At 43.0% G+C, this 17,442-nt stretch overlaps 1 protein-coding gene across 2 annotated transcripts; it reads left to right on the top strand.

The window, feature by feature from the left end:
• The first annotated feature begins 1,110 nt into the window (after window positions 1-1,110).
• Window positions 1,111-13,150, top strand: MFAP5 (microfibril associated protein 5). Of its 2 annotated transcripts, XM_052639787.1 has the most exons (11): window positions 1,111-1,233; window positions 1,383-1,513; window positions 2,024-2,083; window positions 3,577-3,612; window positions 6,519-6,563; window positions 7,045-7,077; window positions 7,442-7,477; window positions 9,035-9,064; window positions 9,961-10,048; window positions 10,990-11,063; window positions 12,732-13,147. In XM_052639787.1, exons 1-11 carry the CDS (start codon window positions 1,133-1,135, stop codon window positions 12,842-12,844), a joined length of 747 nt encoding a protein of 248 aa, XP_052495747.1. In that variant the 5' UTR covers window positions 1,111-1,132; the 3' UTR covers window positions 12,845-13,147. The 2 variants fall into 2 exon arrangements, with proteins under 2 accessions (XP_052495747.1, XP_052495748.1); XM_052639788.1 differs by lacking the exon at window positions 9,035-9,064 and having other exon boundaries at window positions 12,732-13,150.
• Window positions 13,151-17,442: the final 4,292 nt, after the last annotated feature.

Here is a 17,442-nt window from a genome sequence, read left to right on the forward strand (position 1 = left end):
CTTATGTCCATGGGATTCTCCAGGCACAATACTGGAGTAGGTTGTCATTTCCTTCTCCAGGGGATCTTCCCAACCCAGGGATCAAACCTGAGCCTCTTTTTTTTTTTTTAATATTTATTTATTTATTTATATCACGGCAACCAGTCTTATTCAAGGCAGGCATGACTTGGTAGTTGCCAGTAGCACGTCGGATCTTAGTTCCCCAGCCAGGGATTGAACCTGCGTAGCCCCCATTACAAGGCAGGTTCTTAACCACTGGACCACCAGGGAAGTACCCCCAAACCCAAGCCTCTTACATTGGCAGGCAGAATCTTTACCACTGAGCCACCAGGGTCTACCTGTATGCTTCTCTAATTTAGCTGTTCAGGAAACGGAATATAGACTAAGGAAGCTAACAGATAACTTGACACCCTGCTAGAGCACCTAAGGTCAACCATTTTTCAGATTTGCATTTCTGTCACTCAAGTTTATTCTTGCTGAAGTGGAGATGTTGTAATTGTCTAAGCATGAGAGTTTCTAGGAATAAGAGCAAAGACAAAGTTTTTATAGCTCCTGGATCAGAGAAAGTGTTATATACATATTATGTGATATGATGGGAAATAAAGCAAGCAGAATGAACTTGGCTCCCAATTTTCATTGGCCTTCTGATGGCATTTTTGTCCTCAGGAGTCCAGAAACCAAGATTCTTAACATAAGCTTAAACAAAACTAAACGACAGCCTAAGGCTGGCGTCTTCTCTCATGGAGCTCCTCCACATTACAAAAGGGTGAGGGTCCTATATTCCTTAACTTTCCCTAACCCTAAGACAGCCAGGCTTTCTCCAGGACAAAACTCCTGTGGTGTCTGTGTTTGTTTGGATGTGACAATAAATGAGATTATGGGGGTGGGCGGGGGAAGGCTAAATGTGTGGGTCAAGACAAAAGAAAAAGAAAAAAGAGAGACACAAAGAAACAAAGAAATTTGGGGGAGCAGAATTCTAAAAAGACAAAAGTGAGAAAGGGGGTTGGAAGAATGATTCAAATATGGAAGACAGCCAGAGACACAAAAACGTATTCTGCGGGGTTTTTTTTTTTCTCTCTCTCTCTCTCTTTAGGTAAAAAGTAACCCAAGGACAAAGTGAGACTGGGGCCAGATGGTGGTTCATGGAAGAAAGGCATATATGAGCTTGAGCCAACCCGTCAAGGGAGCAGCACCATCTCTCATCAGTGTGATCATAACCTTTGGAACGAGGGTGTGAGTGACTGCAAAGCCCCATCGCCCTTCTCCTCCCCGCATCATAGTAGCACTGAATCAGGCTTCTCTAGCCTGGCTTTCTCCCTCCCTCCCTCCCTCCCTCTCTCTCTCTCTTCCTTGCTCTCCCTCATCTCATTGTTTCAGAGTAGGCCAAATTCGAAGTCCTTTCCAGGGAGTGGCCCTGTTCATCTTACACCCCAGCCAAAGTGGAACAGAGAAGGAGAGAGACACACATTCAACAACCAAAGGACTCGGTGGAAAGAGCAGAGAACCATCAACAGTGAGTGGCTTGGATTGTCTAAAACCCTAAATAGACAGAGAGAGGGAGGGAGGGAGGGAGGGAGGGTGTGTGTGTGTGTTTGTGTGTGTGAAAGGGCTGGAAGCAGGCAATGGAGAATGTCACTGATTTAGAATTGAACAGACATCCCAGTTATCCATGGAATTCAAATGAGGAGACACTTAGATGAACAGATATTATTTTTTAAAAAGTCACAGATATCAAAACAAAAGTTTAGATACTAGGGACTAAAGAGGCCATGGGGTGGATGGGGGGCCCATCATGAACCATGTAAAGTATAAAATTTCCTGACTTGCTGGGAAAGAAGGGGTGAGAATGATGGCAAATGATCACAGAAGAGAGAGTTTGAAGAAGTGTTGGAAGAAAAGAGAGGAAGGGTCTGAGACTTATGAGGGACCAGGAAAGACCTTGGGAAGCAAGGCACCCTACAGATATGCTTGCCTGGAATGGAAGTGCTGATCACAGTCTCCACTTTCCCCACTCACCTGTCAGATATGGTGTTCTTCAGACCCAAAGTGCTCCTGCTTCTCACCGCCTTCATCATGTCCTCTGGTGAGTCCCTACCTTTTTTCTTTTCTCCCTAAAATGTCAGCTCCTCCGAGGTGGGTAGAGGTGTATGTTAGAGGGAGGATGCAAGGAGGCTGAAGGGGAATGGGAGGAGAGATGCTTGCTGTTTAATTCTAGAATTGCCCATTAAAGAGAAGTCAAAGAACGCGGGGAGTTCCTTGGCAGTCCCCTGGTTAGGACTCTGCGCTCTCACTGCCAAGGGCCTAGGTTCAGTTCCTGGCTGGGGAACTAAGGTCTTGTAAGCCTTGCAGCATGACCAAAAAATGAGAGAGAGAGAGAAGAGAAGAAAAGACTGTGTGATTAGAGGGATGTGATTAGAGATGACCTCAGATCTGGGGGAAGGCAGCCTGAGAGTTATGAAATTAAAGCAAAACTAAGATACACGCAAATGCATATTAACCAAGAGGGCCACTCTCATAAATATACAAACAGGGAAACAAATACCAAAGGAGGAAATTCCCTGGTGGCCCAGTGGTTGGGACACAGTGCTTTCACTGCCATGGCCCAGGTTCAATCCCTGGTCAGGAAATTTAGATCCCAGGACACACCTCCCCTCCAAAAAAAAAGGAAGCAAAAAGAGAAGCTGATGTATACAATGGTGTACACAGACATAAGGACCACCTCACAAGAAACTCAAGTTTAAACCGTGAAGAAGGGGCTTCCCTGGTGGCTCAGCGGTAAAGAATCTGCCTGCCCTGAAATGCAGGAGCCATAGGAGATGAAGGTTCAATCCCTGGGTCAGGAAGATGCCCTGGAGGAGGGCATGGCAACCCACTCCAGTATTCTTGTCTGGAGAATCCCGTGGACAGAGGAGCCTGACGGGCTACAGTCCACGGGGCTGCAAACAGTCGGACTGAGTGACTGAGCACACAGCACATGTTAAACTGTGAAGGAAAACAGGGGGGATACATTAACCTAACAAACACAAGCATCAGACTCACACAAGCAGATTCACGTGCACACAGAAAATGTTGCCACCTCTGTAGACAAAAGGAAAATGATCTTCACAGATTGTACAGAATTGAACTAGGCGACTGGCCACAGAAAGTGAACCTTGGGCTTTCAAAAAAAAAAATCCTATTCTTTTTTTTTTCTTATTCTGCCCAACACAGACTGTGAGATAATCATTTTGGGCCCTTTTCAGTAGTGTAGCTGGAGGGGCTGGCTGTGGGGATGGAAGGACAGGCCATCAGCAAGGGCTGCTGCCTGGTGGGTGGATCAAGACCCCACCCCTTCTGGACAGCCTGAAAGCAAGAGGCCTCCTGAGTCAGGGCTCCCCTTTGTGCTCAGCAGTCTCCTGTCTTTGAGTGCTTCCGTGTCTGTGTGTAGCACTAACAGTCTGCCTATTTCTATACGGAGCTGTAACAGAAATAAAACATGGCAAGTAGAGCAATTTTCCCATCATTTTCTGGTTCATCGCAGAAAAGCTTTATGAGGTATAGAGCTGGACGCATTCACATACTTCTTCCTTTGTGCAGGCCGGACACCCCTAGGAGTCAGCGGACAGCGAGGAGGTAAGTGATCCCATGCATCTGGGCTCTGTTGGGGTTCTTATCAGGACAATGGAGCCAAATGGTCAAAGTTCCAAGAATTTGTTGTACCATACAGAGATGAAGTGCCAAGGTGTGTGAAATAATAGAATTGAATTCAACAATCCTGTCATCCCACTCATAAAACTTTCTCATTCACTACTGAAATAACTTCACTCAAATCTTCTCTATGTCCATCTCATTTCCACACCCTCGGATAACGCCCACTACTCCTAACAGAATTTTCCTATCCATGTAAGAATGGAAAAACTAAACTGCAGACGGAAAAAGAGGTCTTCCCAGCCCTATAGGGAAATCGTGGCTCAATGAGACAGAATCCATGTTTTGGCTTCCGAAGGTCCGCTTCCTTCAGCTCGATTCAACATTTGCAGCTGCCTCTTGGCACCAACATAATTATAATTTCTCTTGGTTTTCCCAACCCTTGAGAGCACTGCAGTATATAACCCTTTAATGAGTCGAAAAATCTAATGAGTGGGTCACAACTGGTGCTTTTAATGAGTTAAGAGTACACTCGGGACTTCCCTGGTGGTCCAGTGGCTAAGACTCCATGGTTCCAATGCAGGGGGGCCCAGTTTCGATCCCTGGTCAGGGAACCAAACCCCTCATGCCACAACTAAAGATCCTAAGAGCCTCAACTAAGACTCTGCACAGCCAAAATAAGTATTTCTTAGAAGATAAATAGAGTACACTGCAAATAGATTACAGAAGTGTTATTTTTACTCTTCTTTCCGTTTTATATGTGTATACTGGCTCACAATATAATTTCTTACTGTGCATCTTGGTAGAAGAAATAAAAATACAGAAAAACCTTTTCTCTGTTCTGGCCTGAATCCTTACATTTTTGAACCCAGATTTTATTTCAGCCCTGTGCTGTGCTGTGCTCAGATGCTCAGTCGTGTCTGACTTTGTGTGACCCTATGGACTGTAGCCCACCAGGCTCCTCTGTCCATTGGATTTCCCATGCAAGAATACTGGAGTGGGTATCCTTTCCCTCTTCCAAGGGATCTTTCCCACCCAGGGATCAAACCCATGTTTCTTGCATTTCAGGCAGACTCTTTGCCACTAGAGCCACCTGGGAAGTCCCAGCACTAACATAACTAAAAATCCAAATTCCTTTCTTTGGGCTGGTTAAGGTCCAGTCCTGTTTTATGACTTTGTGATGCTTTTTGAGCAGAAATATTGTAAGAGCTGATGAAAATGTCTCCATAAGATTCCTTCTGAGAAAACATTCATCAGTCCTTAAGCTTTTATGGAGGTAGCTCATGGAAAAGGTGGGTAAACTGAGGGATATGCAGAAAACTAGTACTCTGCCTGAAATTCTAAAAACACAGCTAGGATATTCTCAAACCCTTTGTTCACCCACTGCTTCCTCTATTTCCGTGAGTGGTTGGACTGGAATGTAGCTGGAGAGAACTGGAAACAGGACAGGAATTGGCTACACCCTGGAGAAAATCCACTCCCTTCTTACAGCCTCTGGAATGAATCGGGTCAGTGGTTTTTCATTTATCCTGTGGGACTGGAGCAAACTTGAATTCCTTTTTATCAAAATCTGCTCTGAAAGAAGAAAGCTTATGTTAAAAAGTGTTAAAAAGATGTAAACGGTTCCTGTCCCATCTGATGCCTATCTGGAATTTTTTCCTAAAAGATGACTGAGGAATAAGCAGGGGAAATTCCTTTAAAATGTCCTGTGTTTTGCTTCTAGTACAAGGATCAGTAACTCTGATATGCTTTATAAAAATGCTCTTCTCACCAGATTGTAAATCTGACACTTGTATGCTGACCTCAAGGCAAAGTATTATGTGGATTTGCTGACCTCTAGTGGGTAAAACCGATAATGACTATAAGCCTTTTACAGTGAAGGTTTATTATGGATGGGATGTTTGTTAAACGTCTAGTTCTTCACACTGCTTTTTATGTTGCTTGTTAATTCAGAGACTATTTGTTTCAGGAGTTGCTATTATGTACAGGTTCAGATGAAGTTTTCTTAGTTTATCCAAATATCTTCCATCTTAAGACCTGGACCATTTTTTACTTCTCCTTTTGTTTTCACTTTCCAAGGATCAATAGCAAAGCATCTCCTCTCCTCGTCTCTCTTTCTACCTCACTTATCACTGTGAGCATCAGAAAACGACCAATGTAACCTCTTGTGAACACTGTGTAGAGAGAATCATCAGACTGATATCCAAAAATATCAAAATCATGAATGTCAAAAATCACAGTCTGGGGATTTCCCTGCTGATCCAGTGGTTAAGATCCTGCACTTCCATTTCAGGGGGTGCCAGTTCAATGCCTAGTCAGAGAACTAAGATCCCACATGCACAGTAGCACAGTCAAAAGATTTTTTTTAAAAATCACAGTCTTTTTGAGAAAGACAATTTTCATTTAAATAAGTATCACGAAGAGGTCATCAGCCCATAATAACTATCAACAAGCTCTATGACCTTGGATGAGTTATTTATTTTGTTGATGCTGTTTTACCATCTGTAAAGCAAGCCCATAGTAATCCCTAACTAGCTGTATCAGTTATTATCTGTTAGGATGAAGTCATTCTTGCAGTCCAATGCTGAACCAGAGTTTAATCAGTAGACTATCTGATGGCCACATAGTTCATTCATTCCTCTAAATAAGAACAATGGGAAAGGGACAATTTTGGGTTAGGATTGTATGAGTATATTCATGGGAGTAGGAAAAGTGTGACATTTGTTTGGGTTTCAGAGGAAAGGACTTTGGTTGGGAAACAAAGAAAAATACTTTTAGGATCTTACTAGTGATGGTGTCTGTGCTTGACAATTTCACTTCCTGGGAGTGCAGGGGTTGGGGGTGAGGGGCAGAGAATGTTCAGAAAGTGTTTTCTGATTCTTTTTATGCAGATGATGTGACCACAGTGACTTCAGAAACATTCACAGAAGATCCTAGTAAGATATTCTTTTATTTCCTTGCTCTCACACTGTGGATAGAAGGATCCAGGATGAAGTCTGTATAAAGTAAGAGGAAGACTAGAAAAGAGTCTCAGGGATGTCCCTGGTAGTCCAGTGGCTAAGACTCCATGCTCCCAATGCAGGGTGCCCAAGTTCTGTCCCTGCTCAAAGAACTAGATCCCTCATGCTGCAACTAAGACCTGGCACAGCCAAATAAATAAATATTATTTAAAAAGAGAGAGAGACAGATTCAGAGCCCTGTTGTCTGTCTTAGATGCCACCAAAGCTATAAACGTGCCCAATCTTTTTGCCGCATCCTCTTCCTTCTGTGATAGTCCCTTATATTTCCCCCCAAGAGTCCGCATTCTTTCCCTTCAGTCTTTCCTCCTTTTGGATCATCATGCCTCACCCTGTTTTTCCCTTTGCTGTTTTTCCTGCTTGCATTTTTTCATCCCCTGCATCCATCATATTTTTGCAGATCTGGTGAATGATCCTGCTACAGATGAAACAGGTAGGTTTCACTCCAGCTCTTAAAAATGGCGCGTTTCATGTTAATAGTCACAGTATTTATTCTAGCTCTTGAATTAATCTTATAATTTTTATCACTGGGAACGGGATGCTTCCTGGCCCCCTAAAAAAGAGGAAGCAAAGTGGATTCATAGCTTTAAAAAGCATACATAAAGATTCCCAATGTCAACAGGCCAAAAAATACTCAAAAAATGTATCTTCAATAAACTCTCTTCCCCTGGACACAATATAAAAAACCCAGCCATTGCCTCAGCTTTTTCCTGTTACCTACATTCTCCCTCCTGCCCTCTGCCTTCCCGTTTGTCGATCCGGAACTCTTCTCACATCACTGTTTTGTGCCTTTTCAGTTCTGGCTGATATCAAGCCTTCTACCGATGACCTGGGTGAGTTCAGATCTGGGACCTCAGGGCCACGGGGGCTGTTCTGGGCTTCCCGCAATACCCATGATGGAAGACAGCACAGCTGGTGAAGAACCCTAAATAGGACTACATGTTATGCAGCGCATTTGCCCAACAGTTTAATTTAAATTAATGACATGTTTGAGCCCCTAACAAGCAAGAACTGTGGTTTGATACATAAACTGCCAAGGTTTGATTTTTCTCTCCAAGTTTCCAAGATTGAATGGGTAAAGGTAAAGGTGAACAAAACAGATTTTCTTCTAAACATCTTTTGTCTAACAGACGAGATAAGACAAAGAAATGGATAATTTTATTCAGTTTCACCAAACATATGGAATCAAGCAAAAGAAGCTGTGAAATCTCAAAGTCCTTGACTATATTCAGTGTTGAGAGTTAGGAAAGGCTTTTCTGAAGGGCACATTGACTAGGTTGATTCCTGGAAGACAAACAGAAGTGAATCAAATGAATGGAAAGGCGAAGAGCTTTCAGGTAAAGAAAACAATATAGGCAAAGGCTTACGATGGAAATGAAAACCAGCCAGAGAACAGTTCATGTAAAGGAAAGTTCTAAGCAGATTATTGAATTGGAAAGCCAGCAAGAATGCTGCTGCCTAGTCCCAATAAAATATGATGTCCTGAATTATTTTGTTAGAGGTATGGGAGAGAAATGAGCTGTCAGGGAGCGGAGGGTATTGAGAGGAAGTTCAGTTTTCTATTAGATAGATGATAGCTATTGGGTGGATGGTAGCACCATTCGCTGAACATTTTGAATTGGTGAAGGGAAAGAAGGCAGTTTGAGACATGGAAGGATCTTTAAAAAAAAAAAAAAAATCCACAAGCTCTTCCAGAAAATGGAAGTTGAATTTGTAGACCTGGAGCTTATTAGAAGAAAGTTCTGAGCTAGACATAGAAGTTTGAGAATTCTCAGCATATAAACCTGTGATTGAAACCATGGGAGCCTGGGTTTGATCCCTGGTAGGGGAAGTAGATCCCATATGCCACAGCTGAGAGTCCAGAGGCCCCAGTGAAGATCCTGCATGCTGCAACTAAGAACCAGCGCAGTGGAAACAAAGAAACTGGGGATAGATGAGATCACCTAGCTAACATTCTTCTTATAGTATCCTATTAGCAACCCTTCTGATAAAACATTTTATAGGTAACTCCCATGGTTAGTCCATTTCTTCAAGATGCATCTTACTCCTTGACTTACTCTCCATTCTACAAATTCAGCCAGTATTTAACTTGCCCCTAGGTTAGGACTGGGGCTTCCCTGGTGGCTCAGCGGTAAAGAAACACCTTTAATGTAGGAAATGCGGGTTTGATCCCTGGGTCGGGAAAATCCTCTGGAGAAGGAAATGGCAACCCACTCCAGTACTCTTTCCTGGAAAATCCCATGGACAGAGAGCTTGGTGGGCTACAGTCCACAGGGTTACAAAGAGTCGGACATGACTGAGCACACACATGGGTCTCAAGTAAGGCAACATGACAGTTACAGGGCAGTGACTTCTAGAACCAGTAATAACTGAATAAAATCTCCTTTCAGCCTCACTCAACGACAAAAATACCACCACAGGTATGATTGTCTTTTGTCTGTATTTTTCTTAAGCTTTTTTTTTCTTCCTGGAAATTCCTAATCTCCTTGTTCTTGGGAGAATACTTGGTACATCTTCTAGTTTTATTTCCAATTCTTTCTCAAAGAATATCTGTAGTCTTCTTCATATCCCTCCCACCCTACCTCACTGTCTATGAGTTCCTGTTCTAAAGGTCATGGGGAAAAGATGGGATCACTACTGCATGGTCCCAGAACAGTCCTCTCCATAAACTAACTTTGAACACAATCTGTTAGTGGGTCAGGAAGTGACCTCAAGGACTCAACATTACTGTAGATGTCATGCTTTCTCTAACATACTGATAATTCCAATGTGCAGCTAGGGTTCAAAACCACCAGAACAGAGAAATCGTGACCCACTTTAGAATTCAAATTCTTCAGAATATGACTGTTAGCATTTCATCTTTCATGTTGCCACCTGTCTAACCCTAGAAGGACTTTTTCCTAGAAGAACCCACAGGGACTATTTTATTCTCTGTCCTTTCAGGTAGGGAAGCACCTAAATTTCATTGTTTAGCCAACATCTATTATTGCTTTGTGGACTTCCCTGGTGGCTCAGCTGGTCAAGAATCAGCCTGCAATTCGGAAGACCTGGGTTCGATGTTGTGAAGATCCCCTGGAGGAGGGCATGGCAACCCACTCCAGTATTCTTGCCTGGAGAATTCCCATGGACAGAGGAGCCTAGCGGGCTACAGTCCACGGCGTTGCAAAGAGATGGACATTATTGCTTTGTATTGGTTACAAGAAGAACATACCCCAGCTTACAGTGATCCTCTGTAGAGACTACTCTAGGTTTTCCCAGCTCTTTCTCTCCTCCTCCATTCCTCTAACCATGTGTTTTTTATGGTGGGTATCTTCAGAGTGCCGGGATGAGAAATTCGCCTGCACAAGACTCTACTCTGTGCATCGGCCAATCAAGCAATGCCTCCATCAGATATGCTTCACCAGGTAAAGGGTCCCATATCGCCTAGAGAGCCCCCCTTAATAGCGCTTTCATGTCAGTAACTATTTAATGAGCACCCACTCTGGAATTTCAGTCTCTAAGGCGGCAGAAGTTTTAAGCATCACCCTTTTAGCTATTCTGAAGGTGCCAATTAGAACCTAGAGTCTGCACAGACTTAAAGAATGAACTTACGGTTGCTGAGGAAGGATACAGGTGAGGAATAGTTAGGGAGTTTGGAATGGACATGTACACACTGCTGTATTTAAAATGGAGAACCAACAAGGACCTAAGGTGTAGTACAGGGAACTCTGCTCAATGTCATGGGGGAGAATGGATACGGGTATATTATGGTTGAGTCTCCTTGCTGTTCATCTGAAACTATCACAACATTATTAATCAGCTCTACCCCAAGACAAAATAAAAAGCTTTTTTAAAAATAAAAATACTTTTCAAGAAAAGCAAATAGACTTAAGACCTGAGAAATAAGTAATGGGAACTGTATTATGATAGAAGAACAAAGAACCTTGAGTCTGGATTGAGGCACACGGAACAGTTTACCTAACAAATGTAGATGCTGAAGGCAAGGATGCTGAGTACTGGAGGAAGGATGATCATGAGGGAAACACTGGTTTATCAAATTCATCACATCCGAGAAATAGGCTGGAGCTGAAGATGCAAGTGTGAAGGTAGAAAATAGTAGGGAGTAGTGTGGGAAGTATTAAAGCTTGAGTCTAGGTGGAATGTGCAAAGCTGTAACTAACAAGCGTGATCGACACCATTCTATCTTCTACACTACTTGGATGGGGGTGGGAGTGGGAAGTCTGAAATACTTAAGGAAATCCAGGTATTTGCAGGAGTTGAAAGAGACATCTCAGGCAGAGGCTAGTTCTCCCTCTCAATGCTTTTTCCATATCCCTCTTGCACCATGGCACTGGATCTATGGCAGTTCACGGCGCATGTACGTCATCAACAATGAGATCTGCTCCCGTCTTGTCTGTAAAGAACACGAAGCTATGAAAGGTAAGACTAGCTTTGATGGGGAGGAACAGTAATGAGAGCAACTGATAACTGGGGCAAGGTGCTAACAGTTCCAAGATGTGGCTTTGGAGGAGGGCTTTAGGCTGCTCTCTGACTTCCATCAGCTCCTGCTCCACCTAGTTACCCCAATAAACAATATAAAGAAAGCACCATGTTTGGTATATTCATGACCCTCAAAGCTGCTGTGCAGCACAGGAAGTTCAGCTCTGTGTTCTGTAATGACCTAGAAGGGTGGAAGGAGAGGAGGAGGGAGGGAGGCTGAAGAGGGAGGGGATATATGAATGCGTATAGGGCTTCCCTGGTGGCTCAGCCACGAAGAACCCATCTGCCAATGCAGAGGATTCGGGTTTGATCCTTAGGTTGGGAAGATCCCCTGGAGAAGGAAATGGTAACCCACTCCAGTATTCTCGCCATGGACAGAGTAGCCTGGCAGGCTACAGTCCATGGGGTCATAAAGCATTAGACATGACTGAGCAAGTAAACAAGATATAGCTGACTCACTTTGTCATACAGCAGAAACACAGCATCATAAAGCAATTATCTTCCATTATTAACATTAAAAAATTGATAACCCTTAAGAAAGCACCGCTAAATCCCTTTCCAACTAGACAGAAACCCCAAACTTCTCTTATGTATAGCTAGTGCATTCAGATGCTCTGCTACTTTGAAGATCGTTTGCAGAGATGAAAAGCCAAGTCCACTATTACAAATAACAGTCTCTACTAGTCCTGCAGCCACGTTCATAAGTCCAGGTGGGAAAAAAGCCACTAATTTAAACACTATAACATTTGGATGCATAAAAAAATCACTTGGACATTGGCTGAACACTGGTTACCTTTACAATAGTCCACCAATTCCAAGAACCATTTCCCTTGCTTCTTGTGAAATTTCAGAGGTAGAGCAAGGTAGAAAAATTTTATTAAAAAAAAAAATTACAAGAGTCCAAATGTGTGGTTAGACACTATGTGCGGTGTGAAAACACTATTTCTCACCTTCCCCTGGCCCAGCCCCAGATGATGGCTGCCGTCGTCAAAGTCACCACATGCAAAAGCCACTCTGACTCAGCTGCCGGCCTTGCACCAACCCCCTCTGAGTAAGAGCTGTACTTAACTTCGCAGAAGGAAACTTAGCCCTTGCCTTCATTGGCTCTGCAAGCCACCTGCAAGGGAAGCACCTTGACACTGAGGATGAGTATCTGGGACTCGAGGCACTTTCAAGTGTCTCGGGGGACTTGCTAAAGTTAGCCATTTGCACACAGTAAACACTTTTGAATGACTGGACCTCATTTTTTTTTTTTCCTGCTGTTTAATAAGTCTATAATTAGAAGAATTGGAAGCAAGGTGTGACTAAGAACTGACCACCTGTGCTCAGTTCTTTTGCATCCAGTCTTTCATTTTCAACTACATTCTTGAAGCAGGTATTTCAATGCTTGTTTTGCAGAAAAGGATGGTGAGGTTCAGAAAAGTCAAGACTCTTTCTGGTAGGGAGTAAATAACCAGTAAGTGACAGATCCCAGGTTCTAACCCTGATCTATTTCTCTCCAACCCTTTCACTGCACCACCCTGCAGTCTCCTCTTTCTTCTTCCCTTTTCTTGGAGCCCTGGCCACCTTCCTACATTCTCATCTCAACATTCTCTGCTTCTCTTCTAGATGAACTCTGCCGTCAGAAGGCTGGTCTGCCCCCAAGGCGACTCCGACGCTCCAACTACTTCCGCCTTCCTCCCTGTGATAATGTGAATTTGCCGGGACCCAGTGGTCTGTGATCAATAAGGAAGAGGAAGGAAAGAATGTGTGGGTGGGAGGGAACTCCTTGTCCAACCACTGTCAGCTAACCCATAGATATGAGTAGTTCTTAAACCAATCCCTTTGCAATGTCTAGCTTTTGCCCCTACTTCTTTATTTTTTTTTTACCCACTTCTGTCACTTTTCAGTATATAACATATAGTTTTTGTAGTATTGCATGGTTTTGCTGCTTCTCCATATCATAGACCTGGTAGATAAATGATTAATGTGTCTCTTAGATAGAAACATTCTATGTACAATGTCAAGTGAAAATAAACTTGAATAAAATTATTAAAAATATTAACTACTGAATCTGTTTGAGATAGGTCTTAGGGGGGAAGATGCTATCACTGTCAATCTCAACTAACTATAGAACATGAATATTTTACATTCAAGCATTTCCTAGATTAACTCTCCATTCACTTACGTGGTCCTCTTTACTCCAATTATTTTGCTGGATTGTCCTAACTTTTGCCTGGTATGTCCCCTTTCTGTTGTTCAGTCACTCAGTTATGCCCATGGACTGCAGCATACCATGCTTCCCTGTCCTTCACTATCTCCTAGAGTTTGCTCAAACTCATGTCCGTCAAGTCAGTGATGCCATCCAACCATCTCATCCTCTGTTGTCCCCTTCTCCTCCTGCCTTCAATCCTTCCCAGCAACAGGGAAGGATTTTTTTCTTTTTCCAGTGAGTCGGCTCTTTGCATCAGATGGCCAAAGTGTTGGAGCTCCAGCTTCAGCATCAGTCCTTCCGATGAATATTCAGGATTGATTTCCTTTAGGATTGACTGGTTTGATCTCCTTGCAGTCCAGGACTCTCAAGAGTCTTCTCCAGCACCACAGTTCACTTCAGTTCAGTTCAGTCGCTCAGTCGTGACTGACTCTTTGCAACCCCATGAATCGCAGCATGCCAGGCATCCCTGTCCATCACCAACTCCCAGAGTTCACTCAGACTCACGTCCACCGAGTCCGTGATGCCATCCAGCCATCTCATCCTCTGTCGTCCCCTTCTCCTCCTGCCCCCAATCCCTCCCAGCATCAGAGTCTTTTCCAAAGAGTCAGCTCTTCGCATGAGGTGGCCAAAGTACTGGAGTTTCAGCTTTAGCGTCACTCCCTCCAAAGAAATCCTAGCGCTGATCTCCTTTAGAATGGACTGGTTGGATCTCCTTGCAGTCCAAGGGACTAGTCTTCTCCAACACCACAGTACAAAAGCATCAATTCTTCGGTGCTCAGCTTTCTTCACATCCATACATGACCACAGGAAAAACCATAGCCTTGACTAGATGGACTTTAGTTGGCAAAGTAATGTCTCTGCTTTTGAATATGCTATCTAGGTTGGTCATAACTTTCCTCCCAAGGAGTGAGTGTCTTTAATTTCATGGCTGCAGTCACCATCTACAGTGATTTTGGAGTCCCCAAAAATAAAGTCTGACACTGTTTCCATTGTTTCCCCATCTATTTGCCATGAAGTGATGGGACCAGATGCCATGATCTTCATTTTCTGAATGTTGAGCTTTAAGCCAACTTCTTCACTCTCCACTTTCACTTTCATCAAGAGGCTTTTAAGTTCCTCTTCACTTTCTGCCATAAGGGTGGTGTCATCTGCATATCTGACGTTATTGATATTTCTCCTGGCAATCTTGATTCCAGCTTGTGCTTCATGCAACCCAGCATTTCTCATGATGTACTCCGCATATAAGTTAAATAAGCAGGCTGACAATATACAGCCTTGACGTACTCCTTTTCCTATTTGAAACCAATGTGTTGTTCCATGTCCAGTTCTAACTGTTGCTTCCTGACCTGCATATAGGTTTCTCAAGAGGCAGGTCAGGTGGTCTGGTATTTCCATCTCTTTCAGAATTTTCCACAGTTTATTGTGATCCACACAGTCAAAGGCTTTGGCATAGTTAGAAAACATCAGTTCTTTGGGGCTCAGTCTTCTTTATATGCTCTCTTTATGAGAAGGATTATGGTAATTGTGTAGTTCTAGAAAGTACTCCAGAGACAAGAGTTATTCAGTCCTACTATAGAGACCCAAAATGTCTTCTGCTAAGCTCAGAAGCTGAGGCTAGAAAAAGGAGTACACCAGGTATAAAGGTATCCAGTTTTTCATGTGGTTAGTTATTCAATCACCAAGCAGAGCTAGAAAGTCTTATGTAATTATTCTTTGCGGTAGTAATGGGGTTAGCCCACCTCCACTCCACCTCCACAAGTTAATCAGACAGCTTAATGTGAAATCGGGTCATTGCTCTGAAGTTCCTGGAGCTGCTACTTCTCTTCTCCTCATCACCATAACCTAGAGATGATCATGCAGATGGATTCTGGAATCATCTGACTGGGGGCCAAAGAAGGGAATTCAGACCTGAATTTTAATAGGCAAGTATAAAGTATACTTGATGGTTTACAGAGAAGAGCAAAAGAAACGCAATATTCAGACAACCTGCATTCTTATCCTGGCTCTGGCAGGAACCAGGTAAACTCAGATCAGTCAGTGTCCCTCATTATGAAGCCCTGGTTTAATTTCCCCATCTTTAATATGGAAGAAATTTATGTTTATGTTTCTTTTCATTCAGTGATGAGATTTAAATGCATTGTTCATATTTCTTGAAGCCTAGATGCAGTCTAATTCACAACTATCGTGTCTGCTTTACAAGAAGAGAAATACTCTATATTAGGACAACAGTCCACAACGTCATAGAACAAAACCATACTATGAGTGACAAAGTAAACATCATGGACGCTTTCATCTAAACAACACAGTACCTTTCCGAAAAAGCCAGTGGAATTCAAACAGAAATGAGGGCACTTTGAGACAGTTCTATGTGGCAGAAGTCCACTTGGTAAGGGCTGGATTCCTTCCATGTTGCAGAAAAACTACCGTAATGAGGACTAGATTCTTGCTGTTAAGAAGCATTTCCTTCTCCAGAGTATCTTCCCTACCCAGGGATCAAACCCAGGTCTCCCGCATTGTAAGCAAGACACTTTACCGTCTGAGCCACCAGGGAAGTCTGTTAAGAAGCAGCTTAGTTTAATAGGATTTGCACAACTGATTAAAGAGAAATACTAGGAAAAAAACCCTTGAAGCACAGAATCCTTGCCTCAGTCCCTCAAAGCAGATGTACTCGTATACAGACAGGGTCCATGGATATTGTAGCCAATGGAGAGAGGTTTCAGAAGGCACCGTGTTTCTGAGAACATTTAAGAGCCTCTTCATGAAACTGACCCTTACTGCACATTGACTGAGAGGGGCATGCCTACCAGAAAGCACCCCAATCCCATTATTGTATATATTGCAAATTAGACATTTAAAATAAAACTTTTTCCAACTTCCTTCTCAGAGGAGAGTGGTCTCCTTTGGTCTGTTTCTCTTTTCTATGTTTAGAAAGAAGGCCTGAACTTGGGCTTTTGTCTCCTTTTGAAAGCTGAGTAGCAGCATGGCTCACATGTCTGTTCTGCTCTTCTCCATCTTCGCCTCCTTCCCTAACCACTGGTTCTGCAACATTACAAACTTGTTTACTCTCCCCCAGATGTGGCCCACTCCTCGCTTCTCCAGAAAGTTCTCTTTCTTTTCTGTCCCCTTCGGTCTTACTGGATGCAGTTTCATGTTTCACCCTTCCTTTTCTTTTGCATCAAATTCCTGTGCTTTGCCATTTCTCACTATTCTGATATTCTCTGCTTTTTGTCTTCTTCTCCAAGTGGAAAGCAACACTTCTAACTCACTTTTCATCCTTGCTTTCCTCCCCCTTACAAAAGCTTGTTTTCTCTCATAACTTTGCTCTAAGAACAGTTCCAGGGCAGTTCCGGGAGATTAGTTTTGGTTCCGGTTTTCTTTACCTCTGTCCTCTCTTCCCCATTTACAAAATTCCATTCACCTTTTTGGTACAGCCAGGACAGTGTGGAGGTTCCTTAAAAACTAAAAATAGAACTACCATATGATCCAGCAATCATACTACTGGGCATAATCCAGGGAAAACCATAATTCAAAAAGATATATGCATCCTAATGTTCATTTCAGCACTACTTAAAATAGCCAGGATATGGAAGGACCTAAATGCCCATCCAACAGAGGAATGGATAAAGATGGGTATACAATGGAACATCACTCAGCCATTAAAAAGGATGATGCCATTTGCAACAATATGGATGGACCTAGGATTGCCATGCTAAGTGAAGTGGAGGAGTAATATGGTATGACATCCCTTATATGTGGAATCCAAAAAGAAATGGTACAAATGAACTTACAAAATGGAAACAGACTCAGTCTTAGAGAACAAACCTATGCTTGCCAGGGGCAAGGGTTGGGTAAAAAAATAGTTAGGGAGTTTGGGATGGACATGTACAGCATACATATAGATGGACATATACTGCTGTATTTAAAATGGATCACCAACAAGCATCTACTGTAGAGCACAGGGAACTCTGCTCAATGTTATTTGGCCACCTGGATGGGAGAGGAGTTTAGGAGAGAATGGATACATGTATATGTACGGTTGAGTCCCTTTGCTGAACACCTAAAACTATCACAACATTGTTAATCGGCTATATTCCAAAACACAATAAAAAGTTAAAAATTTCATTC

The sequence above is a fragment of the Budorcas taxicolor genome, chromosome 5 (genome assembly GCF_023091745.1).
Source record: "Budorcas taxicolor isolate Tak-1 chromosome 5, Takin1.1, whole genome shotgun sequence".
In the NCBI taxonomy this organism is placed as follows: Eukaryota; Metazoa; Chordata; class Mammalia; order Artiodactyla; family Bovidae; genus Budorcas; species Budorcas taxicolor.